Below are 26,086 nucleotides of genomic sequence, written 5' to 3' on the forward strand. Positions count from 1 at the left end.
GGAACCAATCCCCGTCAAGCATACAAACATATCTGCAGGTGCTCGCCAGTCGACGTTGATCGCCCAAGAACTGGGCGTGGTGGATGACCTCCCCATTTGCAGCTTGACGTCTTGAGCTGAGCTTAATGCAGCTTGGCTGCAGGGTGCACAAGGCTGTGCTAACCGGGCGATGTCCTGGGCTAGGAGTTCGCTGTCATCGCTGTCAAGGACGCATAAGGAAGACAGGAGTGAAGCTGGAAGCACCTTAACCCAACTTGGGAAGATGACTAGGACATGAATCCAGGTCAAGCAGAGCAGAAACATTGATGGATACTTTACTGTCCCAGCTCCCGCCCATCCTTGAGGCTCTGGGAATCTCCATCAGAAGGAGGCCGTTGGGAATGACGTTGTCGTCAACCTCTCAATAGCCAACATGGGAGACTCTTCAAGTGCACAGTCGGTGTCAATAACGTCGGGCGTGGACCTGGACTATACGCCCTGCCCGCCCGGTCTGTCTCAATCTCAAGTCCGATCACGATGGAGCCGTGGACTCCCTCCAGATCAAGAACAAGAGCTGCTCCAGGCTCGGCAGAACCAGGCCGTCCTCATCGAACAGGTTGACCGCAGTCTGGGTGCCGTCTCGGTCGCCGCCATCCTCTTCAACCGCTGCATCGGCTCTGGAATCTGGAACAGTCCTGCCCTGGTCTTCTACAACACCCAGAGTATCGGCGGCTCCATCCTGATGTGGTTGTACGGCGCCCTGACCTGCATGGCCGGCGTTGTGCTGTACATTGAGCTCGGCCTGACCGTGCCCCGATGGAGGCTTCCCGATGGAACAAAGTTCTCGACTCCTCGAAGCGGTGCCGAGTTGGTTTATGTTTGTCTTTCTCCCCTTTCAACTCAGGAACACATACGGAGGCTAACCTCTGACTCGTTCCCCAGCTCAACTACTTCTTCAAGATACCCAAATTCTTTGCGACATGCCTGTACGGCGTGTCCTTCCTCTTCTACGGCAACACAGCGACCAACTCTGTGGCATTTGCGATCGCCGCTCTCCAAAGCGCGCGCGCCCACATGACCGCCGGCCGCATCATCGGCGTCGCCCTCGGTCTCAATACCGGCGCATGCCTTCTGCATTCCATGTCGCGAAAATGGGGCATCTTGGTCAACAGTGTTCTAGGCTACTCCAAGCTGATGATGCTGCTCTCTATTATCCTTATTGGCTTCATCTATATGGACCGCTCGGTGTCGGATACTAACTTCGATTCCGATACCTCCTTCTCCAGGACACCTCTGACCCCTAGTGGCGTCTACCGCTACGCGGAGGCTTTAGCCTTTATTATCTTCCCTTTTGGTGGCTTCAACCAGGCCAACTATGTGAGTTATGTCCGCCTTGGGCCATTGTCTCTCTGTGTTCCCCTCGTCAATGCATTCTATACTACAGTTATGGGGCTCAGGGGCTAATCGAAAACAGGTCCTCGCCGAAATTCCGCAGCCGCGCAGAAACTTTGCCCGAACGCTCTCCCTCACCATGGGTTTTCTCGGCGTCATCTATGTCGTGCTCAATTGCATCTACGTACGTCACATCTTCCACAAAATGCCGCCTATAGACCCGTCCATCCCTCGCTGACAGACTCCCCCAGGCCGCCAGCATCCCGCGCGACATCCTGTTCCAGCCCGACCGCGACATCCCCGTCGAGTTCTTCAAGCACACCGTCGGACGCGGCAAGTCCCTGGCAACCCTCGAGACCGTGGAGCGCGCCTGTTTTGCCCTGCGCGCCGTCTCCGCCGTCGGCAACGTCATCGTCTTCACCTTCACTGCCGCCAAGGTCAAGCAAGAAATCGCCAAGGAGGGCATCTTCCCATACTCCCTGCACCTCGCCTCGAGCTACAAGTTCTCCTTCCGCCACGGCTTCCAGCGCGTGCCGCAACACGAGGACGACCACGAGCTCATCTCCTCCAAAACCCCCGCCGCCGCTCTGCTTCTCCACTGGAGCATCACCACCATCCTCATCATCGTCGCCGTCGCCACCACCGCCAGCGCGTCCCCCGACGGCACGCAAATCTTCCTGCCCGGGTACTCCGTCCTGGTCATGGCCTACACCTACGGCCTGGACCTGACCTGGTTCACCATCATCGGCATCAACATGGTGCGCCTGCGCCTCTGGCCGGGGAGCACGTGGCGCAACAAGTCGCCGATCCCGCACTGGCTCGGGGTGACCGCCGCGATCTACTTCACGCTGGCCACGGGCTTCCCGCTGCTCGCGCTGTGGATCCCGGACCTGCCGGCCCAGCCGTTCCTGGCGCGGTCGAACGAGCGGGTGCCGTGGTTCGCGGGGCAGGCGACGGCGGTGGGGATTTTGGGCCTGGCATTTGCGTATTGGCTCGGGTATCGGTTCTATCTGTGGCAGAAGAAGAAGAGGCACGGCGTGGAGAGGGTGGTGTCGCGCCGGCCGATTTTTGATGAGGATGAGACGCAGGGCGGCACGGGCGGTGGCGTGCAGGTGGAGGGCCGCGAGATGAAGCTGGTGTTGAAGTACGAGATTATTGAGGTGGGCTGGAAGGTGTGGACGCCGGAGGAGGAGGGGTCAAGAGGGCAGGAGTATAATAGGCCGCTGCAGCCGGAGATGGAAGAAATGGGAAATGGGAGCGGGTTTGAACAGCGGCCTCAGTTCCGGATGCCGACGAGGGGATTCTGAGAAGAATGTGGATATGAATTTCTGTTTATAGTCTGAATGTTGCCAAAGATATCTTTTTGTCACTATGGGTTTACGCTGTAGTTGAAGGAATAATTTGTTAGTCGGCCGAATTATAGGCCATGAAGCTATGAGCGCAAATAGGTATATACAAAATACACCACAGCTATGTATCCCACAAGAAAGATCCCTTTTCTGGTACATTGGTAACTTCGACACAAGAACCATTGCTAAATGCAAGATTGAAACGGTCTCGAGATTTCTTGGTCCGTGACACAAGGCCTGCTGTCCCCCTGTCTGTTGTCCCATGTTGGACGTCGTTAAAACGTGGCGGGCCTCAGGCGGGGTAGCTTGACGCCACCTCTCCTACGTCTGCAGCTCTCCGGAGGCATACATGGCTCGTTGTCTCATGTGTATGCCTCTTGAGTTGATGCGTTGTTCAACTTCATCTCCTTTATATTTTACCAAACATGCTTTCCCGGACGTTTGAAGTTTAAGCAAGTTCCAACCCACAACACCGTCAACTGCTCCATCAAGCTGAGGCCCCGCGCCTCTATCCATCCGCAACCGAACCGAGGTATCTTCACTCACCATGGCTACACTTCTACTCCTCTACACTCTCGTATGTCACCATCCCTCCCCTTGCAACTAACTTCACCTCTATTAACACCGAACGTTAAACAGGTCATCCTCGCCCTCGTGGGCATCGCCATGTATTAAACACCCCTCTCTCCTCCTCCTTTCTCTCCTGTTGTACTAACCTCACTCTCCACAGCTACGAACACATCACTATAACCAACCTCTCCCTCCCCATCTCCCCGGCGCTCACCATCCTTGCCATCCTCCTCCCCCTCCTCGCTCCCTTAACCACCTACACAACGATCCGTCTCCTCTCCAAATCCCCTCTCCTCCTCCAACCCCCTCCTGGTTCTCCTCCCAACCCAACCACCACCACCACTACTCCCACCAACCACCGGCGCATCAACCGCCCCAACCGCAACCCCAACCCAACTAACCCCTCCAACCCGTTGTTATCCCTCCTCCCCCACCTCGCCCCCCTCGTCCCACCCACCCTGCACCTGCTCCTAACCACCGTCCTCACAACCCTCCTCGCTTCCCCCCTCCCCACCACCTCCCCGGTAACCTCCTGCCTGCTGACAACCCACTGGACCTCCCTCTTCCGCGCCCGCCGAGCAGACGCCATCCGCGCGATCCAAGACGCCCTCACCTGCTGCGGTTTGCACACGACCCGCGACATGGCCTGGCCGTTCCCCCCGTCAGGCGGAGACCAGGGAAAAGAAGCGGCGCGGCAGTGCGAGACCCACTTCGGTCGCCACCAACCGTGTCTTCCGGTGTGGGAGCAGGCGTTGGAGAAAGCGTTGGCGGGCGAGGTGGGGGCGGTGGTTGGTTCTGGGTTGGTGCAGGTTTTGGGGACCTTGCTCGTCGCGAGCGTGGTTGTCGCTGCCGCTCGCAGGAACACTACGGCCGGAGGAGGTGGTAGGGGGAGGAGAGAGAATGGGACGGCGGCGGGGGTTTTAGGTTGGATTATCGGCGGGTTTGGCAGGCGCGGGGCGTTTGCGAGGTTGGAGGAGGATGAGGCCGAGGAGGGAAGGAGGGGTTTGTTGGTTCCGGCTAGTGTGGGAGAAGTTCAGGAGGAGGATAGTGATGAGGAGGAAGGGAGAGCGAGACATCAGGAACATAGAGACGAGGCCAACGCGACCGGCGAGGAGAATGGCGAACGGCGGACACTGGGATACGGTACCGTCGGAGGCGGTGGGACGAGGGTTGAGCCGGCGCATCACGTTCCTGAACGTGACCCCTGGGCTCGGCCTTGAGAGAACAATCGGCCGTGGGAAATAATGTCTTTGAGCTGGGCCGGGAAAGCGGAATGCACACAAACACCTCATTCATGTATTCACTTGACCGAGAAACCACAGTATGACAAAACAAAACCGGGTATCCAATCTATTTTTGTACTCTACTGACTCGACACTTCACTCTCGGTAACACCATTGCCCGCTGGCCTCCCCGAGTTGATGGTCTGCTTCAGGGGCGGCAGCAGGCTTTTGGCTGTGTGCCTGGCCTGCTGGGCGAGCACGGCATCCATCAACACCAAGGCAGCCATCGACTCCACAATGGGCACGGCACGCGGGACGACGCAAGGATCGTGACGCCCTTTGGCGGCCAGGACGCCCTCGGCAGACCCATCATAAGTGGCAGTCACTTGCTCCTGGCCGATAGTGGCAGCAGGCTTGAAGGCAACGCGGAAGTAGATGGGGGCGCCATTGGAAATACCACCCTGGATACCACCCGAGTAATTGGTCTTGGTCGTCAGCTTGGGCCGTGGGAAACCGGCACGTGCGGCGCCGCTCTCGGCAACGGCCGGGGGCACCTCAAGGCCGGCGGCCGAGATGAAAGGGTCGTTGTGGACGGAGCCGGGCAGCTCGGAACCACCGAAGCCGGAGCCGATCTCGAAGCCCTTGGTCGCAGGAATACTGAGCATGGCGTGGGCCAGCTTAGCCTCGAGCTTGTCGAAGCAAGGCTCACCCAAGCCGCTCGGGGCATTCCGGATGACGCAGGTCACGGTGCCACCAATGCTGTCGTTGCGGTCGCGGAAGCCGGCAATGTATTCTTCAAGCTTGCGCGAGATGGTCTCGTCCGGGCACCGCGTGGGGAGGAAGCTGTCGACGGTCTTGCGGTCGATGGTCTGGATCAAGGACTGGAAGGCGGGATTTGTGCACGGGCTGGGGTGTTCGGGGGTGGGAGGGAAGAGGTGGACGTTGCCGACGGAGCTGGTGAAGGCGACGATCTCGATGCCGTAGGCAAGACGGAGGTATTTTTCGGCGATGGCGCCGGCGGCAACACGGCCAATGGTCTCGCGGGCGCTACTCCTGCCGCCACCGCTGCTGGCCTTGACACCGTATTTCTCGAGGTAGGTCCAGTCGGCATGGCTGGGGCGGGGGTAGACGTCCATGGTCTTGTTGCCATAGTCTGGAGACGAAATCGAGTCAGCATTTGGCTGTCTTGGTCATGTCGAGATATTGATATATCTGACGCACCCTTTGGCCTCTGGTCCTCGTTCAGCACCAGCATGCCGATGGGGGTGCCGAGGGTGACGCCGAATTCGGTACCGCTCTGGATCATGACGCGATCCTTCTCGTTGCGAGGGGTGGTGATGGCGCTCTGGCCGGGCCTGCGGCGGGTCATCTGGGGCTGGATGTCGTCCTCGGTGAGCTCCATGCCGGGCGGGCACCCGTCGACGATGCAGCCGACGGAGCGGCAGTGCGACTCGCCATAGCTGGGATTGTCAGTTTTTCCTTGGTTTCTGCGAGGAATTGGGGTGCTGAAACATACGTGGTGACGCGGAAGTACTCGCCAAAGGTCGACATGGTGAGGGGTTGACTGAGGAAGAAAGGATAGACAGAACTTGGACGATAAGAAAAGAAAAAAAAAGATCAGAAAGGGATGATGGTTTCTTTCCTTTTGTCTCAGCCTTGGAAGTTGGAAGTTGGTTCTTTCCTCAATTGAGCGGACCCAGATTATTCCGTTTGCTGGCCCTGACTCAGCGGGAAGGAGCCCAGGTGGTGTGATGCTGCGCCGAGGGGCCAACCATAGGATTGTTCATGGAAAAGCAATTACCCGGCGAATCCCCCACCTAACCCTGACCCCGCCATCTCAGGGTTGGTGCCCAACACGGTGCCAAGACTGTCAGCGAGGAAGTGGGGCATCAACCCGCATTCAATTGGCCGCCTTACTCTCAGCTGTGTCGGCTTCACTCATCCTCAACTCCGGAAACTCTTCACAGTGTACTCCGTAAGCATAGACACGAAACAGACCACAATCATGTCGACGGGTTCCCAATAATGCAACCGTAATACTCTGATTACTGTACATAGCATTTCTTTTCTCTTTTCCCCTCGGCCTCATGGCCCTCCCCTCCTCGATGAAGGCCATGTCACGGCCGCTCATCTCATCTTCATTCGCATCTTCATGTCGTCTCACACTACACCGAACCTGCTCCAACACCAGGCCAACAACTCCCAGGATATCCAGAACATCCACACCATCCACACCCAAACGTTTCTTCACCCAACAGCACCTCTCACGCCCCCTCCAAATCTACCACTCCGCCTCCACCGACCCCTACATCAACCTCTCCATCGAGCACCACCTCCTCCAGCGCTCCCCTCCCGACTCCACCATCCTCTTCCTCTACACCAACCGCCCGTGCATCGTCATCGGCCGCAACCAAAACCCCTGGCTGGAAGTCAACCTGCTCGCCCTAGCCGACGGTCTTCCCTCTTCTTCCCCCAATGTTCCACCCTCAGTGTCACCAATCTCCCTTGTCCGCCGCCGCTCCGGAGGCGGCGCCGTGTTCCACGACCTAGGCAACGCCAACTGGTCTGTCATCTGCCCGCCGGCCATCTTCACGCGGGACCGCCACGCCGACATGGTGGCCAAGGCGCTCCGAGAGCGGCTCGGCGTGCCAACAGCACATGTGAACGGGCGACATGACATCGTCATCGACGACGACGCGGATACTCACGAATCATCGGAAAAAAGGACATTCAAAATCTCAGGCTCCGCCTACAAACTCACCCGCACCCGCGCCCTGCACCACGGCACCTGTCTGCTCTCCTCCCCCCACCTAGCCCGCATCGGACGGCTTTTGCGGTCGCCCGCCGAGGGCTTCCTCAAAGCGCGCGGGGTCGAGAGCGTGCGGAGTCCGATCCGCAACGTCGGCGTCGACGGGGAGGAGTTCGCGCAGGCCGTGCTGGCCGAATTTCGCGCCATGTACGGCGGCGGCGGCAGCGGCAGCGGGGATTCTCAAGCCGAAGAGGTGGTGGTCGTGACGGAAGAGGAAGCCCTTGCCAACGACAACATCGTTGCGGGCGTGCGCGAGCTGGCTAACGCGGAGTGGATATTCGGGCAAACGCCGTTGTTTACTTTCTCGACGTACCCGACCGAGGAGGATCCCCGAGAGCGGACGTTGGTAGGGCACAAGTTACCTCAGGGGGTGAGTTTTCTTTGTCTTGTCTGTTCGACCCAGACCTTCAATGACTGACATGTCCAAGTTCCGAGCACACCTCGTCGCTCGCCATGGCGAGATCCAATCTGCCACCATCAATGGTGTGGCGGACACCCAAGCGGGAGAGGAGGAGAGCGACGAGGCGCTGTCCACCGCCCTGGTCAATCGGCGCCTGCACCACATCACCGACTGGCAGCGTCTTCTCCAAGAAGCGAGTCCTACACCGGTCAGTCCCAGTATAGGTAACTTCCTGAATGATATGTTCGGCATCCGGCCATCACCCGACGGAAAAGGTGGGTCGGTCGCCGAGATGATCGAGCAAACCATCGCGGAGACACCACTGGGCAGGTTCCTAAGTCAAACCAAGAACGGTGACTGATTAATCTATTGATGATACCCTTCCTTGCATGGAACGCTGGTAGAGATAGATGTGGATCTCATAGAATAATAGACGAGCAGATAATAGACCGGGGCATTTGCATCTCAATGATAAAACCGTCACCCCATTCACCATCGACTCGTTATTAAGCAGCCCTACCAACCTGGGACCTAACATCCCAACCACCGAAGTACCTGTAGGTCAGGTAGTATACCCATTCCCCCATCTCACTTCGAGCATCTTGACCTCCTTCACCGCCACCAATGCCACAGACCTATGTATACCTAGGTACCAAGGTAAGTAGGCATAACAAAACAGAGCGGCTATTACCTCCTCCTCCTTCGTTATTCCCCACTCGGCACACTCATCACCCCCCTCCCAAACCATTCCGCCACCGTGCCGAACCGATCCCCGCTCTGCTCTAGGTTCATCTTAAACAATTCATGCCTCTCGGCGTTCTCCTCCTGGCTCCTCCTAAGCGCCCGGATCGTGGCGTTCTCCCTGGCACAGACGGGGCACTCCTCCGCTGCTGAGCCTCCTGCGCTAGGAGGAGGAACAGCAGTCCCAACACTCCCCACCACAAATCCATCCGCATCGATCCTATCCCCTGCACCCCCAAACGACGAGACCTCTGCTACCCCGCCGCGCAAACACCTCCGATGAAAACTATGCCTGCACAAAAAATGCACCACGGGCAGCTCCAGCGCGCCCATGCACTGCGCGCACCGCGTGGCCTGGAACACCTGCGGCTTGGTCGCCAAGTCCTGCAGCTCTTTCCTCTTGATCTCCGTCTCGGCGCGGAACTGCCCCGCCAGCCGCCTCTGCTCGGCAATCTCCTGCCGTTCCCTCTTCACCCGGCGCTCGAGGTACGGTTTGAGCAGGCCCATGGTCGCGACGGGGGTGGAGGCGAGGGTTTGTACCACCTGTAATGGTGCCATGAGGCCTTTGGAATCGATCGCGTCGAGGATGGCGGTGAGTTCTTCGGGGCCGGCTTCGTCGAGGACTCGTTGGTCGGACACCAGATACGCCAGCGCGGCGGGGTAGAGTTGGGGTTCCTGGTCGCCGTACTTGCGCAGGGCGCGGAGGGCGCCGCGGGTGTCGCGCGCCGAGGTGTAGGAGCGGAAGATGTCAAAGAGCAGGCCGGACTGTTCCTGGACGAGGGTGGTGCCAGCGCGGAAGGAGGAGAGGTGCGAGAGGAGGAGGACGTTGGAGTTTTCGATTTTGGGGGGAGGTGGGGTTTGGGATGTAGTAGCAGAAGGGGTAGTGGTGGTGGATTTAGCGTCGATAAGCTTCTTCGCGCGCTCCTCCCACTCCTCGCGGTGCTGGTCGTCTCCCGGGCGCGAGTTTGCTTTGTGCAAGTACATTTCGAAGAGCGTGGTGGAGATGTCGCTGCGGTCGGCTTCTGACAAACCATCGTGTTGGAGGCATGCCTCGAGGAAGACGATGAATTCGTCCGGGTGGTCTATGAAAGACGAGAAAGCGGTGCGTGGGCGCGGGGGCGTGTACTTGGGCGTTTCTGGTGCCGCGGCCTTGGGAGCGCTTGGTGTGGCTGTTGGTTGCGCAGCGGCTGTCGAGTTCATGTAAGGCAGCGGTAAAAGACTGCCCAGACTCTGTACCGCCGTCGCCGCGCCCACGACGAAGCCTCCGTTCGTCGCGGCAGGCTGAGCAGTAGTTTGTTCTGGTGGATCAGTCCTGGGTGTGAACCGCCCCGTGTAATAGTCAATGAATAGTTGCGTGGCATCCCTACCGCAGTGCTCGATGAGCACGCGGGCGTATTTCATGAGACAAGAATAGGCCTGATAGCCGTCAGCACGAACATTTCAAGAGTTACTCCTCGATTTGGGATCCTTACCGCATCCGGGTCCAGCCTCCAGATGTAATCCAGGGCCTCCTTATACGCCTTGGAGTCCTCAATCAAAATATCCACCACCAAATCATGCTCCCCATGCTTCTTGGCGAGATAGGCGGCCTGATCGTAGTAGCCGCCCTGGCGGCACATGGCGATGGCCGTGTCCAGATCGAACTTGAGATCCCCCGGAGACTTGATAAACTTCTCAAGCTTGTCGACGTCTTTGAGCTTGGCGTAGCAGTTGAGCAGCAGCGTGGTATGGTCCGACGTAGCCTTGTGGTGGTCGTGCAGCTCCTCGAGGTACTCGATGAGGTTGTGTATCCTCTGGGTATCGAGGAACTTGCGGATCACCTGCGACGGCTCGGTGCTATCAATCGCGCGGATGTACTGCGCCATGGCCCCGTCATAGTCTCCCTTCTGGTACAGATAGTCGCCGTACCGGCGGTAGATGACGTTCTGCTGCTGCGCGTCCATACCGCACTTTTGCGCCAAGTCCACGGCCAAGGTGTACAGGTTGCGCTGGTACATCATGTCGAGGCGCTGCTGCAGCGACTTCTCGCGGTAGCGAAACACCTTGCCTTGCTGCGTCAGCATGAACAGATCGCCCCAGAGCGGGAAAATGAGCTTGACGTCCGACAGCACGGTCTCGCTGTGCGCGATGATGCGCAGCTCCGGGTGAATCAAGGTGAAAGTGTAGATGCTATCGGCAGCCGCTCCCCAGAACCGGCGGCGCATCGCGTCCGCCTCGCCTGACGCCATGGGGGGCGACACCAGGGCGATGTAGTCCTGGTAGACGGCGACCATCTTCTTGGGCCCCTCATACGCAGTCGGCGGGCCCCGGCCTTCCAAGTTGTAAGAATAGACGGCATCCTCGCGCGCCACGACGATGTTTCCCGTGGCGCGATCCACCGCCATGCACCCGACAGCGCAGCCCGAATCCTCGACCGTCTTTGGCGGCTGGCCGTGGCCGTGGCCCGAGATGACCATCTTGAGAATGCGCGACGTGGTGGCAATAAATAAGGTGGTCAGAGTCGCATCGACGCGCAGCTCGACGCCCGTGATGGGCTCGTCGGACTCGTATATGATGCGCTGCTTGGCACCGAGGTCGTGGATGAGATCGCCGCGGATGACGGTGACGGCGCCGTTGGCGAACCCGACGGCGACCTGTCGGAGGTCATCGGTGGCTGCGAAGGCAGATATCTGGGTAGGCCAGTCAGCGCATGATCCTCGAGACCACCTCGCCCAAGGAAACCTACCGGGAACGGCTTCTTCCCGTTATTAATAACCACGGTGCTCAAGCACGTCGGAATTCCCGTCTTCTTGACCGGCTTGTCGAGCGCCCAGACCTTGAGCACAGGTTGGACCTCACCAGTTCCCTCCTGCAAAACAACAAACCTGTCAGCCACCGCCCATCACATCCCACCCCCTCTTCCACCAGGCTAACCTACCGCGACGGTAACCAACAAACTCGTCCCCTCCACCTGCCTCATATGCGTGATTGCGACTGCATCCCCGCCGTCCGCTCCCTTGCTCGCCGCCGCCGGCCCGGACGAGGAGGCTTCGTACGCCGGGAAGCTCCTCACCACCTTCCAGCTCGGCCCGACGATCCTCACAATCCCGTCATATCCGCCGAGGAACAAGCTGTCAGAGCCGGAGCAGACGGCCGAGACCTCGTTGGTTTCGAAGAGGGAACGAAGGGAGGGTTCGGAGGAGGGACCGCGAGCCTGCGCGTCGTTGGACTCGGGGATCTTGATCTGGGTTGCGTCGAAGAAGTCGAAGGATCGCCACTGTTTGGGGGAGGAGGGGTGAGGTTAGTTGCGGAGCTGGGGATTGATTATGGAGAAGGGATTGGACGAACCGTCAACGCCATGGTGGCATCTTTGTCGCGAGAGCGGCGATGTTTGCGGGTGTAGATGTGGTGAGCTGGAGAGTTGGTGGAGGATAGATAGATGGATGGATGAGGGATCGGGTTGGAGGTTGGAGGTTGGAGGTTGGAGCGGGAACCTTGATGGAGCTTGGCGCAGTTGTCGTCAGCGCCACCTGAGAGCTCAGAGCTGTATGTCCACCACACATAACCCTAACCCTGTCATGCGACGGATGGCGGAAATAGGACGGCGAGATATTCAGTTCATGTTTCCCTTATTCAATGGCGTGCATGTTCTACAGGTATGCTACTAGTGTTATTCGCCCTTTCGGGCTTTGGTCCATCTCTTGAGATCCCCCAGCAACCTTCCTTCCCATTCCCACTCTCCCTCCGAGCCCAGCATCCCCTCCCCCATCCTCTCCTCTCCAAGATGCACCAACGGCACCATCGACGGCCTCCCATGGGCACACTGAAACGGAAAAGCACACTCCGCGAGGCGTCGGACAAGCTCTTCACATTGTTCCAACGTTAACGGGTCGTTGAACATGATAGCGCCTGGACAATGTTAGCATCCTGTGTTTGGAGCCAAGACCCCTCCCTGACCACAGAAGAGGGAAAAGGAAGACTTACTCCTGCAAGCCCTGGAGTGAATCAAGTCCAAGATTCCCTCAGGACAATCATGAAACCTCGCCGCCCAAACCCCCTCTTCCCCAGCAGCAGCAGCAGCAGCAGAGACTATCCTCCTTCCTACCAACCCACTCCCTTCGCCATGTCGTTTCCAAACCTCCTTCCTCAACATCTCCACCAACAACCTCGGCTCCAGCCGACATCTCTCCAATATGCTAGGCGGCAACGCCCTCACCTCGACCGTCACCTCTTTCGATGATCTCAATGCCATCTCCACCTGCTCCTCCCGGTGAAACACCTCATACACAACTCCCCAATGCCTGAAATACCCCTGCTCCCTAGCCAACAACCCCCCCTCTTTCCTAGGCAAGTCAAACCGCAACGGCTTGTGCAACGGCTGGGTATCCGCCACCAGCATCAGCTGCTGCTGCTGCCGGGCATTTCCCCCGTCGTCCGACGTCTCCGCTGCCGGGACAAAATACGACTCCAACAAAGCCTCGACCCGACACCGCTCGTCCGCGGCGTGCTGGTCGATGAGCACAAGCGTCTGATATGTCTCACCAACGCCGCCGCCGGCATGTGTGGGGCTGGCCGGGGCCGAGGCGAGGACCTTGGCGAGGATGAACTTGCGGTCAACCTGGCCCAGGACGTGGGCGTTGCGCAGGGCATGTTTAGAGATTCGGCCTTCGAGGGTTGTGCGGAGTTGTGCGTCGGTTGAGGGTTGGGCGACTTGGGGGATTGGAGGTTCGGGAATTGGGAAGGGGGATTCACCGGACGGGAGGGAAGGTGGTTTTGAGGTCTTCGAGTGAAGGGAAGGTTTTCCTGACTCGCGGGAGAGGTGTTTCTGGATTGCTGATGTTGGATTGTCGCGGTTTTCTTTGACAGCAAATCCGGTACGGGCGTCGATCAGGGACTTGATTTTGGTCTTGGGATCGACCCATACTACGACTTCTCTCTCGCTGGTTGTGCCAGAGGCGGGGCTGGCTCCGGAGTCCTCATCGTCATCAAACGGCTTCCGCAAGAGACGACCTGATCTGTCAAAGAGTGGCTCTGACGTCTCTTGTAGGACTGGCCGATGAGATGCCTCCACACCTGTGACGCACTCACGTTGGCCAGGAACGCCGACGACCTTGGAGGGTTTGTTGACCGAAATACTCGACTTGCTCCTAGACCAAGAGTCGAATGGCGAGGCTGTTCGGGTTGAAGGTTCAGTCGATGTCCGTGCCCCAAGATTTTGCCTCGACGGAAGTCGTTTAGACTCCGGTTTTGTTCGAGATACCACGCTCTGATCAGTCTTTGTGGACGACGACCTTGCCTCCCTCTTGATCCTCTCCACCGCGACAACAGCCTTGGGCCGGAAATGGTGCTTCTTGAGGAACTCGTAGGCCATCATTTGGAGAAGGTCCGTGATGGCCGATACCACGCCATTCCTTTGCTGGAGCAGCTGGTCGACCTCCGTTCCCTCGGAGCCATTGCTCAGAGTGATGCGGAGGAAAAACATGGGCCATCGGTCGACGCCCCGTTTTGGCTTCAACTCCTTGCCGGTGAAGCCTTGGGTCTTGGTTGGCCTGCCTTCATCATCCAGCGTAGCTTCCTCGATGACGCCAAAACTCGAGTTTTCGAATACTGTGTTGACGTCTTCGTAGAAAGTGTTGGCGTAGAGGTCGTTGAAGAGCGGCTGGACGCCGAGGGCAATGAACTGCACCCGTTTCGTGGCGACGGGCTGGAGGGACATGCAGCCCTTGATCGAGATGCCCGGCGCGGCCACCCCGACGGGAACCCAGTGTTTCATCTCTCCATCATCAACCATGGAGGCTTGGGAAAGTAGGGCGGTGCTCCTTGATAGCAGGACAGTATTTGTGTCCGCCCGGGTCCAATCAAGCGCACCCGAAGTCCTGAGATGAACCGATCGATGAGCATGTGCATCCTGCAAAGAAACGGACACCTCCCCCGGCCAAGGCAGGAGGAGGGCAACAATACGGTGGATAAGCTGCTCAAAGTCACGCTGCGACCCTCCCCGTTCCAGCTCAATGGCCCTCTGCTTAACGCGCACCGGCATGGAGCCAAATAGGTCCCGGACGACAACCCGAGTGCCGCTCGGAAAGGCCAGGATTCGCTGGTCTGGTGGAGCCGGGAGTTGGCGATTAACCACGCGGCCGTTGTGGATGGTTAGGGTATTGTGGCTGCGGTACTCCCGATGATGTGAGGCGATGGTGAGCAGCGATAGCGAGGCCAGAGAAGCGAGGAACTCTCCCCGTCTCCCATGGCAGTCAGGTGCAGGAGGGTATTTGGACGTGTCTACATTGGATGTTAACATAATGTCGAGTGATAAGGACATGGTACAGCTTACAGTGAAGATTTCCCAGTCCACCGCCCTCCTGGAAATCGGCGGGTTCTATGCCAATGCCATCGTCGTCGACAGAGCAGGTTCCGCGGCCATAGTTTACTGATATGTTGATCCAAGAGGCTCCAGCATCGAGTGCATTCTCAACAAGGCCACACACCACCGCATTCAGAGAGGTGATGACAATGGAGGACCGAATCTGGGCGATAACGTCCCCGGGAAGCGGTCGAATGGACATGCTGGCTGGGGATCTTCATCTCGAAGGAGAGCAAAGACCTGTGTTGTTCTTTAATAGACCAGGATTGGAGATGCCATCGAGGCTGAGCAACAAGAGCAGCAATGAATGGGTCAGGCAAAGCGATTGAGGGTCAGATCCTCGTACTGTTGAGTGATGGCTTCATGTCATGATGGAACACGTCTGGGGTCACTCGTCAGTTGCATGTCCTGTCTGTTGAGGGTTGAGGGTTGAGGATTGAGGTGCGGGTCTGGGCGTGTGTGTTCTGTCTGCAGCGTGGATCCCCAAATGCAATGTCACCGCAAAACCCGTGAAATGCCCCGGGAAGATCCACCTCGGGATACGCAGTCAGTGCAGGTGCCCCACAACCCAGGCACCCTGCACTACCTAGGTCCATCCCCGGGTCCAGCGTCCGGTCCGTCCCTTGTCGCGGCTTGGAAGCAGGTGAGCGGACTCGCCAACCCACTCGCCGCGGCGGCCTCATTCATCGTGATACCCACCAGCAGCAACCGCCAACCTGCATTCCATTCCACAAGCCCTCCCTCCTCCCTCCCTAGCTGCGACGAGACTTCTTCCCCGCGCCAAACCCCAAATCCCGACCGCAATTACCCATCCTCACCGCTCCATCAACTCTTGTCAATCCTTAAGTACATACTTAGTGCATTGACAACGGCCGCACTCTGCGGTCTTTGTTTGTGTCCCGACGGAGGGTGACAGTCCGCCGAGCCACCAGAAGCTGTCCGGCCCAAGCGCAAAGTCCCGACGCCGCCTTGTTCCCGCATCAACCTCTGAAACTCTATCTACCGCAAAGTCAGCCTGCGCCAACCGACCCAAACCCGCTAGCACTCCGGCTGCTTTTGACTCATCGCCCATCGCGATACATGGCAATGACCGAAGCCGCAACCCAATCTCGTGGTATTTCTCGCCCTTCCGCGTCTGCAGAACCCATTCTCTCCTCCAAACCGTTCGCTGCGCCCATCATCATGTTTGGGAGATCTAGCGCTTCCCAGCGCCGCTATCAACAAGCACACTCCCACGGCGACCATGCCGCTGACACCAAAACAGACCAACCGGGCCGATCCGGTCGCCGGCGCCCCTTCTCCGCCTTGATGAAGAAGTTGGCGAACCTCAAGGCCGGCTCTGACAACCGATATTCCACCTCGAAGCGCAGCGCCACCAAGAAGCCCCTCAACAACCCCTACCCCCAATCCGGCTTTATTAACGTCGACCACCAACCCCGCTACAGCCGGTCGTCCGTCTCAACAGGTCCGAGCTCTCTGAGCAGAGCCGATTCCACCCGACGCTACAGCGACGACCTGCCGCCGCCTGCCACCGGCGCACGCTCTGTCGCTCCCACCGTCTCGACGGACCACGACGCCGGTCGCTCCATCATCACATCCCACGGCGATGCCTCGCTCGCCGGCACCAGCCGCACCACCAACGGCCGCCGCGGCGCCGACAGCACCTTCTCCTCCCCCGCTCCCTCGGTCCGATCCCTCGCCACCACCCTTACCACCGTCCAAACCGCCGCCCCCAACCTCGGCGGCGGCCACGCCCATCATCACAGCCACGCCTCCAACTCTCAAACCATCCACTTCAACCAACCCTTCCCCACCGGCCCTCCGGCCTCCGCCATCCCCGCCCACCTCACCGGCTCCCAATCCCCCTCGGGACACCTCACCACCTACGCCACCGCTACCGCCAACAACCTCCTCACCGACAACGCCTCCATCCTCACCCTCGCCAGCTCCTCCAAGCGCCGGCGCCGGCGCCATTCCCTCGACACCGACGCCTCCGTCCGCGCCCTCGCCCCGTCCTCGCTCTGGGGCGGCAGCCGCGAGTCCCTCCCTCTCAGCGTCCTGTCAGCCACCATGGAAGGCTCCCAAGCGCCCCCGCCTCCCGGGACGCCCGGCGGCGGCGCGGGCTTGCGCAGCGCGGGCTCTGCTAACGGCATCAGCACCGAGCGCGCAAGCATCTACTCGGCGACGGGCATCCTGGGGACGGCGGCTGTGGGGGCGGGGGAAAGGGCTAGTTTGTACGGACCCGGCCCCGCGTCTGCCGCGGGGAAGGCGGCGTTGGCTGGCGGTGTTGGCGGGGATGGCGCGAGCGTGAGGAGCGGGTTGCTCGGACATGGGAGGACGGATAGCGCGAACGGGAGTATTGGTGGGCCCGCGGCGGTGATGGCGGGTGGGACGCCGAGTCCGTTGGCGAGTCCAAGGGAGGAGGTGAAGGGGAAAGAGGTGGGGAGGGAGGAGGAGTAGAGTAGAATTGATTTCTGCAGGTAGATGGGGAAACAATTAAGATGAGGCGCAATATGGTTATGAGGAGTTTAAGGGTCGGGCTGCCTTGCGCTTGGGATTGGATTTGGGCTTGCGGTCCTTTGGGAGACGAGGGATTGGTTTGGTTGTACTGCTCTGGGCTGAGCTGGACTGGGTATGGGATATGGATGGACGGTTTGAGGGATTCTTATTTTCATTGCTTTTGTCGTTGTTGACACGGCTTGGATTCGTTTATGGTTGATGGTTGATGGTTGGGACAGGCGTTGAACGGAGTTGAACGGAGTTGAACGGAGTTGGACAAACACGCGGGATGAAATCAGAATCGGAGTTGATCCAGGAACGCTACCTAAACCTAAGGTACGCAAAGCAGGCATCGACATACACATTACTCAGACCCATACCTGGTGATGTTATGAGATTATGAGCAGCAGTGTGGCAGTGACCGGGTTGACGTTGATGTTCTTGGGCCAGGTATTTGTTTATTTACTTGTTGAGTTTTCAGTTCCTTTTTCTCTCACTCACACACACATACACACACTCTGTCTCTCATGGGCTGGGGAGTCTGGTTATGTGACCGCCTTGATTTGATTGGGAGAGGGGATTCCGTTGATACCCAGACTTCAACACAGGAGACAATACAACAATATGGGCTCATTTTGAATGATCAAGTTTCCTTCCATTCGCTGAGTGACTTCCTGAACTACATACCTGACATCACTCATGTAACTGACCGTGATGAAACGGATGATGACAAACTTCCCCTCCTTGCCTACCTCGGGAGGTATGTAGAATCCGCTTCACACCACGCTTGCCGTCCTCTGTTGAGCAACCCTCACGGCTTATCCATAGTAGTCGATGACAGATATATATCATCACGTTTGGTTATTCAACAGCCCCAGACCCCTTGACAGACAATTTCCCAATAGTGTTTATCCCAACCCTCAATCAACCCAGCCGCAATCATCACAACCATCACATCAACATATCACCAGCACAATCCACAAATCACAACCCACCAAACCCAATCCCCCAAAGAAGACAAAGAGAGAGGGACCGATCAATAGTAAGCCAACCCCCCAAGCCTCTCCAAATCCAACCCCCTCACCTCCAACCGGAAGCTATCATTCCTCGAATACCCCCCAGCCACATCCAAATCCAACCTGCCCCGCACACAATCCTCAAAATCCACATCCGCGATGGCAATCGCTTCCTCCGGATCGCCGTCATCGACGCGGTTGCACGCGTTGTCAAACGACTCCGGGCTCGCGAGGATGCTGCCGAAGGGGGAGATGATGGCGTTGCCTGCGCGGGAGGTTATGGGGCCTTTGGGGCCTTTGGTCGTCGAGTGGAGGGAGGCTGGTTTGGGAGGCGGGGTTGGGGCGGTGGTGTGGCTGGATGATTGTTGTTGTTGTTCTTGTTGTTGTTGAGCTCCGGAGGAGGAGATCTCTTCGTCGTCGTCGTCGTTGTCGGGGATGGTTGCGCAGAGGACGATCTCGTTGCCGTCCTCGTCGAAGACGGAACGGCGCCTTCTTGTGGAGCGGCGCCCACGAGGTGGATGGGCGGGGATGGGGTGGTCTTGTGGCGGGGTTGGTGGGTGTTGGGGCTGCGGTTGGGATTGCGATTGCGGCTGTGGTTGCGGTTGCGGTTGTTGCTGTGGCTGCTGCTGCTCCTGGCTAAGACGCGGAGAGCAGGGGAGGGCGATTTCGTTGCCGTCTTCGTCCAAAACGGATGGACGACGGCGTTGTGGCGGCCATTGGAAGTGGGGATGTTCTTGGTGTGGCAGTTGTGGTTGTTGTTGTGATGTTGGGACGTGGGAGGACGAGTGCGCGCGCAACGGCGGGCCGGGGAGGGCGATTTCGAAGCCGTCCTCTGTTATGCATGAGGTACGCCGACGGTTGGTCGGAGGAGCAGTGGACCGGCGAAGAGCGGAGAACGGGGATCGGTCACTCTCGGATCCGGAACTGGAGGGGCCGTCGTGGATGGCGCTACCGCTCAGTACGGCTCGCCTCTGTTGACGTAGTTGTTGATGCTGCTGCTGCTGCTGCTGCTGCTGCTGCTGCTGCTGTTGAGGTTGCGGCGCCGGAGCGCGCTGACACATGTTGGAGCTGACGACGAAGCAGCGGCCTTCGATTGCAATGGTGCGGAGCAGCGACAACCATGTGTCACGGCAGTCGGCAGTCGGGGTGAGGTAGAGGTTCACGTTTTGGGTATAGAGGGCCTGGCGCAGCAGCGGCATGTAGTTCTCCCAGCAGATGGCGGCGGTGAGGTTGATGCGGACACCGCGGATGGTGGTGCTGACGGCGCGGAGAGTTGCAGGAGAGCCTTGGGCCCAGATGAGCCTCTCGGAGCCAGTCTGAGGAGGAGTGTGAGTAGGGGTGTTAACTTCTTTGACCTGTCTATCACCTCAGGATGCCATAGCTTACCGGCATGACCTTTCTGCGCTTTCCGATGATGCCGAGTTTTGGGCAGACATAGACCACGGCGCAGTAGAGGCTACCTCCCGCCCTTTCTACGAGGCCGGTGACGATGAAGACGCCTGTTTCACGGGCAATGCGCTCTAGTTCTTCGCGGGTACCGTCGCCTCGGTGCGGGCGGTTGGGTTTCGTCTCTGTTCCGGATACAGCATCCGGGGGAAGGTTCCGGCTGATCCAAGCCTCGCCAGCACCAGCTCCATCGCCAACAGTATCGCCCAGGTCGACGGCGGACTGGAAGTAGCGGAGGTACTCGTCACGACCTTCTTGAGAGCGGGAGCCGACAACACAGCCAAAATCAGCGCCACGGGGATAGCCTCCAAGATAGGCTTCGGGAAGCAGGAGGATATCTACTCTCTTGGCGGCAGCTCGACGGGCAATGCGCTCGAGCTGGGCCAGGGTTTCGGCTGTTGTTGGCTGGGTGGTGGGCGAGGCCGTGCCCAGGCGGATGGTTGAGACCATGGTGTAAGTTGCCTTGGATATTGGCTTGAAGATGTCAAGTAGTCTGTACAATTGAGAACTCAGATGACATTGATGGAGGTAATATAGCTACTAGTTGAGAATCAGATAGAGCTCAGGTCAGGAGAGCTGGTGTTTGGCGCATGTTATAGACCTAAGACACGAAGGAATTGTCCCGACCCCGCATCCATGTGATCCAATTGATCGAGTTGCCTGCCCTTTCGAAGCTGCAGCAGTCTCGTGTTGCCCGTCTTCCAGACCCTTTTTCCTTCCCGACGCATTCAGTAACCGTGGGGTGTTGTGACGTCAGTTGGACGACGCTCGTTGGCGGGAGCTGTAAGCGAGAAAAGCACGTGCTTGACCAACAGCCTCGATGAGTAACGGCAACAAGCTGCCGTGTTCAGCGCAGTTGGGGGTCAATTCAGAGACAGACACATGTTTCTGCAGCTGGAAGTGGAGGATCTCTTATTTTTAAAGATGTACATGAAATAGAGCCAGAGTAACAACAGCTTGTTGAAGCTGGGAGGGAGATGATGGAGACATCAAAATGGCCAAAACGGGAAAGCAGCCAACCCCCACATCTCCACACTCTCAGGACCGGGATCCACTCTTCTCCACAATCTTTGAGTTCCCGAGACGTGGGACCGGGCCTGGACCTTTCCCTGTCACTGGCACTTGGCGGGAGCAGTCTTGGCAATAATGCTTCCTTCTCTTGTTCCTGAATGTCGTCGCGAACCAGTCGCGAAAAAAATACTGGGGAAATTGCTGCATCTTTTTGCTCTCCTTCACGTCTCCCCAGACGCGTCCACGTCAACCCACCTCCGGGACCCCGGCTTTGTAACACCGACAACACCTGCATACATGCAGCCACACCACAACCACCAATCAATCATAGTGTCTCCCATGCATTCCCAATGTCGTGGCTGATCAAACCCCAACCCTCCTCGGACCCCGTCGCTGCGACCTCCGCCGCCCCGGCTCCGGCTCCGGTTCCGGCTCCGGTACCACCACCCGCACCGTCGTTGCAGCCGCCCGTCTCGCAACCGGAGCCGAACCCGTACTCGGAACCTCCCGCCAATCCCGGAGACCCCATGGACACCAATGATGGCTCCGACGACTCGGAATCATCATCCAGCGACAGCGATGTCGAGTTCGTCACGGCGCCCTCAACTTCGGCGCAACACTCCTCCCTAGGTCCTGGCGGCCCCAATGCCTCCTCGGCCTCCCAAAGACGACATCGCATTACCCGTGCTTGCGACCAATGCCGCCCCCGCCGTGCCCAATGCACCGGCTTCAAGCCATGCTTCCCATGTACGTGCTTGCTGCTGGAAACATACTAATTCACACTCTGCTGACTCCCCTTGCGCCAGGTAGCCAGAGGGGCGCCATCTGCACTTACAACCGGCCCTACACGCGCGGAACTCCTACTCAGCCCCCGCCTCCTCCGCCAGGCGCTAACGGCACCGAACGCAACTATTCTCTCAAAAAGAAACGGAGTCGAAGGCGTCAACGCGAGCCGTTTGCCTGCGATCACTGCCGCGTCCACAAGATCCCCTGCGCCGGCAAGCTTCCTTGCGATGCCTGCTTCAAGGGGAGGCTGGAGTGCACCTTCAAGCTGTCAGTTTGTCCTGTCTATTAGCTCACTTGGCTGCCCAACTGACTCTGACCAGGCGCTTCCGTATCTACTCGCACCCTTCCGATGGCACACCCACCGCTCCACACCCCCAGTCGAACAATCAATCCGCCCCCGAGATCGAGCCGCTCCAATACCCGAACCGCTACTGCAATGAGGAAGTCCCGCCTCTCGTCTTTCTTCACCGAGCATGGCGCAAGATCGCGGTCGCACAGGCCTTGGGCGCCCAAATGTCTCCGTACGACTTCCGTGGCAGCCAACTTGTCCTCACCTCGGGCGACCTACCCTTTAGCGCTGCCAACAACAATGTCTTCCCAAACAAGTTGGAGATGTGGTACATGCTGCAGGACCGCTTTTGGAGCGGTTGGACCGAGACGTACCACTTTATCCACCGCCTCACCGCAAAGGCCTGGCTTGATACCGTCTACCGCAACTGGTGCGCTCAGGCACCCCTCGAGTCCGGCATCACTCACGCCAAGGCCACAGTCGCCCTCATGACCATGGCTCTTGGCACCATGTTCTATCACGAGAGCGTCATCCCTACCCGCGAAGAGTTCAGCTGGAAGTGGTTATGGACCATCGCCAACGGCGACCAAATCTTTCGCATGACCATCCGTTTGACGGACGGTGAGCCGGGCCCACACACCCTCGAGTCCGTCCAGGCCCGGCTCCTGCAGGCCATGTACCTTCTCAGCACCTGCCGCGTCAGCCACGCCTGCTACATCTTTGGAAACGCCGTCAGCATGTTGACCGCCCTAGGTCTGCACCGCCGTCGCGGCAGGAACCGCGGCCTGGGCCCCGAGATCGTGCTATCTCCCGAGTACGCCAAGGTTGAGTGCGAGAAGCGCACTTTCTGGTCCGCCTTTATCCTTGACAGGCAACTGTCCATGATGACGGGCCGCCCGCCATACTTCACCTCCGACACCATCAACCAGGTCATCCCTGACCCTGTGAATGACGAGGATATGGGTCGCGCCGGGCCGTTCCGTCCCCACAAGGGGGACTGCTACCTCGAGGCCCTGGTGGAACACGTAAAGTCGGTTGAATATGATCCTGGATGTGTCGTCAACATTTTCGCTGACTGGTTTGTAGGTTGATAAAGATCGTCGAGAAAATCCTGACCCAGGTATACACGGTCCAAGACAAATCCGAGGACGACCGTCTGGCCCGTGCTGTGCAGCTCGGGAAGGCCATTGACGAATGGAGGGAAGGCTGGCCCTTCCTGATGTCCAAGGTCAAGCCATCCATGCTGCAGATTGGGTACCGTCGGCAACACACGCTGCTGCGTCTGGCATATTGGCATGCTCAAATCCTCACCTACCGGCCCTTCTTGACCGCCCCCTATCCCACAGATCCCGAAACTAGGAGGACCGCCGATACAGCCATCTATACTTGTCTCGAGGCTTGCCGCGCTGTTCTTTCTACGGCACTCCGCCTCGCCCGCGAGCAGGCTGAGTCTGATAACAGCCACTTCCATACGCTTTTGTACCTTCATCACATCACCTACGTTGCCGCTGCCGCCGTCTTCATTGCGCCCCATATCCGCGAGCGCCAGAAACTGTTCGGCGGCGAGCAAAATAGCCTCATCCGCCATTCCGACGAGGCCATGGCCCACCTGAACGCCCTTGCTCAGGATGCCACCAAGGCTCTCGTCCAGGGCACGAATAACTATTCCCCTGCCCGCCTGTGGGTCGTTATTTTGAAAGAACTGCGCCAGGAGGCTGCAGCTCAGATTCCTCTTGCCCCTACCCCGGCAAATAGCAACGGCCCCGCTGGCGATAATGCCAACAGCAATGTCGGCAATGGTGTTATCGGCGCTTGTAACAGCACTGCCTCTGCCAACAACAACATCCAACCTCAACCTTCGGGCGCCCCTACTGCGGAGCAGCAACCACCGCAACCAGCACCGCCCAAAGAAACACAACCAGAAGAGCCGGCCGTCGACGCCCGCGACCCCGACTCGGCGTCCATCAACGAGCAGCTGCTGGAAGACGCTCTCCGCGCTCACTGGGAGGCTACCATCCAGAGCACGACAACCCAGGTCCCGACCGCCGACACTACCTCCTCGTCGCGCGACGGCAGCGTCGAGGCGCAGTCGCGTTCAGCAGAGTAGCAGCAGCAGCAGCAACAACAGCAGCAGCCTTCGGGTCCACAACCGGCACCAACGCCAGCACCGGGTATTGTGCCGAGGCTGTGGGATAAGTGGCGGACTGTGGATTGGGTGGATTTGGATTCTGCGGTAAGTTTCAGTCGCCTTTTCTTATGTTGATGGGATTGCTATGGTAGTTTGCGTGAGGATTGTATGACTAATGGATGGGATGTACAGGCCTTTGGTCCTATTTCGGCCTTTTCTAAGGGAGATTTGCCCATTGCCACCAGCCAGGTGTGAGATACCCACCCTCGACTTTCGAGAGAAGGGGTGTTCTTGCATGGGGGAATACGTAGGACCGATCAGGAGACGTTTGACTCCTGCGCTGCTGAGCCTCCTTCCTAGCATGTTGCTTCGCCGCCAGAATCTGTTCTGTTCTGGTGTGTCAACAACATGGCCACGTGGGCGTTGCCCACGAACCCCTGGGAGTCCCCACGCACGAGTCGGCTTCGACTCCTCTCGCAACCCTGTGAGATACATCCGAGGTGAGTTTCCCCCGCAACCACGTAGCAATCCCCTCCTATGTCGATGACTCTTTGCTGACAACAGGCAAGACTTCATGCATTGTGTACTCACCATCTGCATAGCTAGGTTGCTTTTGGATTTTTGCTATTACCCATCCTCCCTTCCTCCATCCACGGCTCAATATCGCCCTTGGGCTTCCGCTTCCTGGCCCCATGGGCCAGTCTTGAGGCTCCAGTAGGACTTTGGTCAGAATCTGTCTGACTGGACCTGTTGTTCATTACCAGAAACAAACTCACAAACGCCCGATCAGACTCACCTCGACCCCTCGACGTCCAAGCACAGTCCGAACCTGTGCTTACATGACCTCGCTCACCATCACGTAACTACTCACCGTCGTACATCCTGGCAGTCCATTATCTCCTAGGAGATGACGTCCATCTAGAAGGATGGGACGCTGTCTACAATTTGAAGTTCTTTGTTTTTGCTTAGAACCTGCATCACTATACCATCTAATGTCGGCACAATGCTCGCTGTCCTGGCATTGGCCGGTATTACTTGTTTATTCTATTTATTCTTATGATTGTTGATGATACCACTACTATATTCAAGGTTTTAATATACGTTCAATGTACATGTGTCAATAAGAATCCCGTCGCCTTCCCGTGTCAAAGGTACTGTTCATACGTATGTACCTGAGTAACGGGGGTAACTTAATTTCACCAAGGAGCTTCATCCGAGTTTTGTTCATGAGTAATAGATTCAGCAACCCGGTATCCTCACAATCTCTTCTGAACCAATCGACGTGGACATAATTATCGCTGACCACTTTAAATGGCATATATATCCCTTCGTCAATATATCATTCTTCCCAGTTGGTGAGCGCCTATTCATACCTAGTCAAGGTGAACCAAAAAATGACCCTGAATACGTTCAATCTTTCGACAATAACCGTCCATGACTTGGATCAGATAATCCATTATTGTCTTTGTCGTTGAACCGCTGAATCACAACAGGTATCTTTAACTCGACAAACCACTCTCAAACAGGAGGACAGCAAGGATGACGGAATGAGCCAATAATACGAGTTCTCAATAATATAGGCGCAAAAGCTGGAACACGAGCAACAAGCATTGTAGTCTCAGCTTCACAAGTACATATATAAATACGAGTCATACTCACTTCCTCATGATGGCCGACACATATTCTCTCTTTCTCTACACCTTCCATGACCTTCTCCATTCAACACGAGCAAAATACTACTAGCTAGCTATCTCTCAACCAAGTGCCAACAGTCAATTACATCTGTATCGCTGCCCCCTTATTCACTCAATCACTCACTGCGTGGGTTGTCTCAACTCCTTTCTATTACCTATTCACTCCACCCTTCATCTTCCATCTACGCAGTTGTTAGGTACCTTAAAAACAAATCCATCCAAACTCCCCCTTGCCCATCACCAAATGCACACTCCTCCACCTCACTCCAAGTTTTCCAAATGAATCACATCAACAACAACAACAACAACAACAACAACAACAACAACAACAACAACAACAACAACAACAACAACAACAACAACAACAACAACAACAACAACAACAACAACAACAACAACAACAAACAAACAAAA

General features: G+C 57.7%; 10 protein-coding genes across 10 annotated transcripts; 5 read left to right on the forward strand and 5 right to left on the reverse strand.

Annotated features, from left to right (window-relative positions):
• Positions 1-412: 412 nt before the first annotated feature.
• Positions 413-2,678, forward strand: VTJ04DRAFT_9318 (uncharacterized protein; the record flags this gene model as incomplete). The annotated part of the gene is made up of 4 exons (XM_069367852.1): positions 413-856; positions 922-1,356; positions 1,454-1,555; positions 1,623-2,678. The coding sequence occupies 4 exons, from the start codon at positions 413-415 to the stop codon at positions 2,676-2,678; spliced, it is 2,037 nt and encodes a 678-aa protein (XP_069216139.1).
• Positions 2,679-3,267: 589 nt separating this feature from the next.
• On the forward strand, positions 3,268-4,510 carry VTJ04DRAFT_9319 (uncharacterized protein; the record flags this gene model as incomplete). The annotated part of the gene is made up of 3 exons (XM_069367853.1): positions 3,268-3,297; positions 3,360-3,388; positions 3,451-4,510. 3 exons carry the CDS (start codon positions 3,268-3,270, stop codon positions 4,508-4,510), a joined length of 1,119 nt encoding a protein of 372 aa, XP_069216140.1.
• A 143-nt stretch (positions 4,511-4,653) lies between these two features.
• On the reverse strand, positions 4,654-6,064 carry VTJ04DRAFT_9320 (uncharacterized protein; the record flags this gene model as incomplete). Its single annotated transcript, XM_069367855.1, has 3 exons — positions 4,654-5,666; positions 5,735-5,973; positions 6,030-6,064. 3 exons carry the CDS (start codon positions 6,062-6,064, stop codon positions 4,654-4,656), a joined length of 1,287 nt encoding a protein of 428 aa, XP_069216141.1.
• A 536-nt stretch (positions 6,065-6,600) lies between these two features.
• Positions 6,601-8,083, forward strand: VTJ04DRAFT_9321 (uncharacterized protein; the record flags this gene model as incomplete). Its single annotated transcript, XM_069367856.1, has 2 exons — positions 6,601-7,692; positions 7,751-8,083. 2 exons carry the CDS (start codon positions 6,601-6,603, stop codon positions 8,081-8,083), a joined length of 1,425 nt encoding a protein of 474 aa, XP_069216142.1.
• A 344-nt stretch (positions 8,084-8,427) lies between these two features.
• On the reverse strand, positions 8,428-11,802 carry VTJ04DRAFT_9322 (uncharacterized protein; the record flags this gene model as incomplete). The annotated part of the gene is made up of 5 exons (XM_069367857.1): positions 8,428-9,879; positions 9,936-11,132; positions 11,189-11,311; positions 11,381-11,719; positions 11,791-11,802. 5 exons carry the CDS (start codon positions 11,800-11,802, stop codon positions 8,428-8,430), a joined length of 3,123 nt encoding a protein of 1,040 aa, XP_069216143.1.
• A 310-nt stretch (positions 11,803-12,112) lies between these two features.
• On the reverse strand, positions 12,113-15,005 carry VTJ04DRAFT_9323 (uncharacterized protein; the record flags this gene model as incomplete). Its single annotated transcript, XM_069367858.1, has 4 exons — positions 12,113-12,351; positions 12,427-13,452; positions 13,531-14,721; positions 14,774-15,005. The coding sequence occupies 4 exons, from the start codon at positions 15,003-15,005 to the stop codon at positions 12,113-12,115; spliced, it is 2,688 nt and encodes an 895-aa protein (XP_069216144.1).
• Positions 15,006-15,883: 878 nt separating this feature from the next.
• On the forward strand, positions 15,884-17,263 carry VTJ04DRAFT_9324 (uncharacterized protein; the record flags this gene model as incomplete). Its single annotated transcript, XM_069367859.1, has 2 exons — positions 15,884-15,917; positions 16,068-17,263. 2 exons carry the CDS (start codon positions 15,884-15,886, stop codon positions 17,261-17,263), a joined length of 1,230 nt encoding a protein of 409 aa, XP_069216145.1.
• Positions 17,264-17,331: 68 nt separating this feature from the next.
• On the reverse strand, positions 17,332-18,154 carry VTJ04DRAFT_9325 (uncharacterized protein; the record flags this gene model as incomplete). Its single annotated transcript, XM_069367860.1, has 2 exons — positions 17,332-17,627; positions 18,055-18,154. The coding sequence occupies 2 exons, from the start codon at positions 18,152-18,154 to the stop codon at positions 17,332-17,334; spliced, it is 396 nt and encodes a 131-aa protein (XP_069216146.1).
• Positions 18,155-18,338: 184 nt separating this feature from the next.
• Positions 18,339-20,214, reverse strand: VTJ04DRAFT_9326 (uncharacterized protein; the record flags this gene model as incomplete). Its single annotated transcript, XM_069367861.1, has 2 exons — positions 18,339-19,634; positions 19,705-20,214. 2 exons carry the CDS (start codon positions 20,212-20,214, stop codon positions 18,339-18,341), a joined length of 1,806 nt encoding a protein of 601 aa, XP_069216147.1.
• A 911-nt stretch (positions 20,215-21,125) lies between these two features.
• VTJ04DRAFT_9327 (uncharacterized protein) lies at positions 21,126-23,957 on the forward strand (the record flags this gene model as incomplete). Its single annotated transcript, XM_069367862.1, has 4 exons — positions 21,126-21,522; positions 21,582-21,828; positions 21,882-22,880; positions 22,937-23,957. 4 exons carry the CDS (start codon positions 21,126-21,128, stop codon positions 23,955-23,957), a joined length of 2,664 nt encoding a protein of 887 aa, XP_069216148.1.
• Positions 23,958-26,086: the final 2,129 nt, after the last annotated feature.

This window comes from Mycothermus thermophilus (genome assembly GCF_041956435.1).
Source record: "Mycothermus thermophilus strain CBS 625.91 unplaced genomic scaffold VTJ04scaffold_6, whole genome shotgun sequence".
NCBI classification, from domain to species: Eukaryota; Fungi; Ascomycota; class Sordariomycetes; order Sordariales; family Chaetomiaceae; genus Mycothermus; species Mycothermus thermophilus.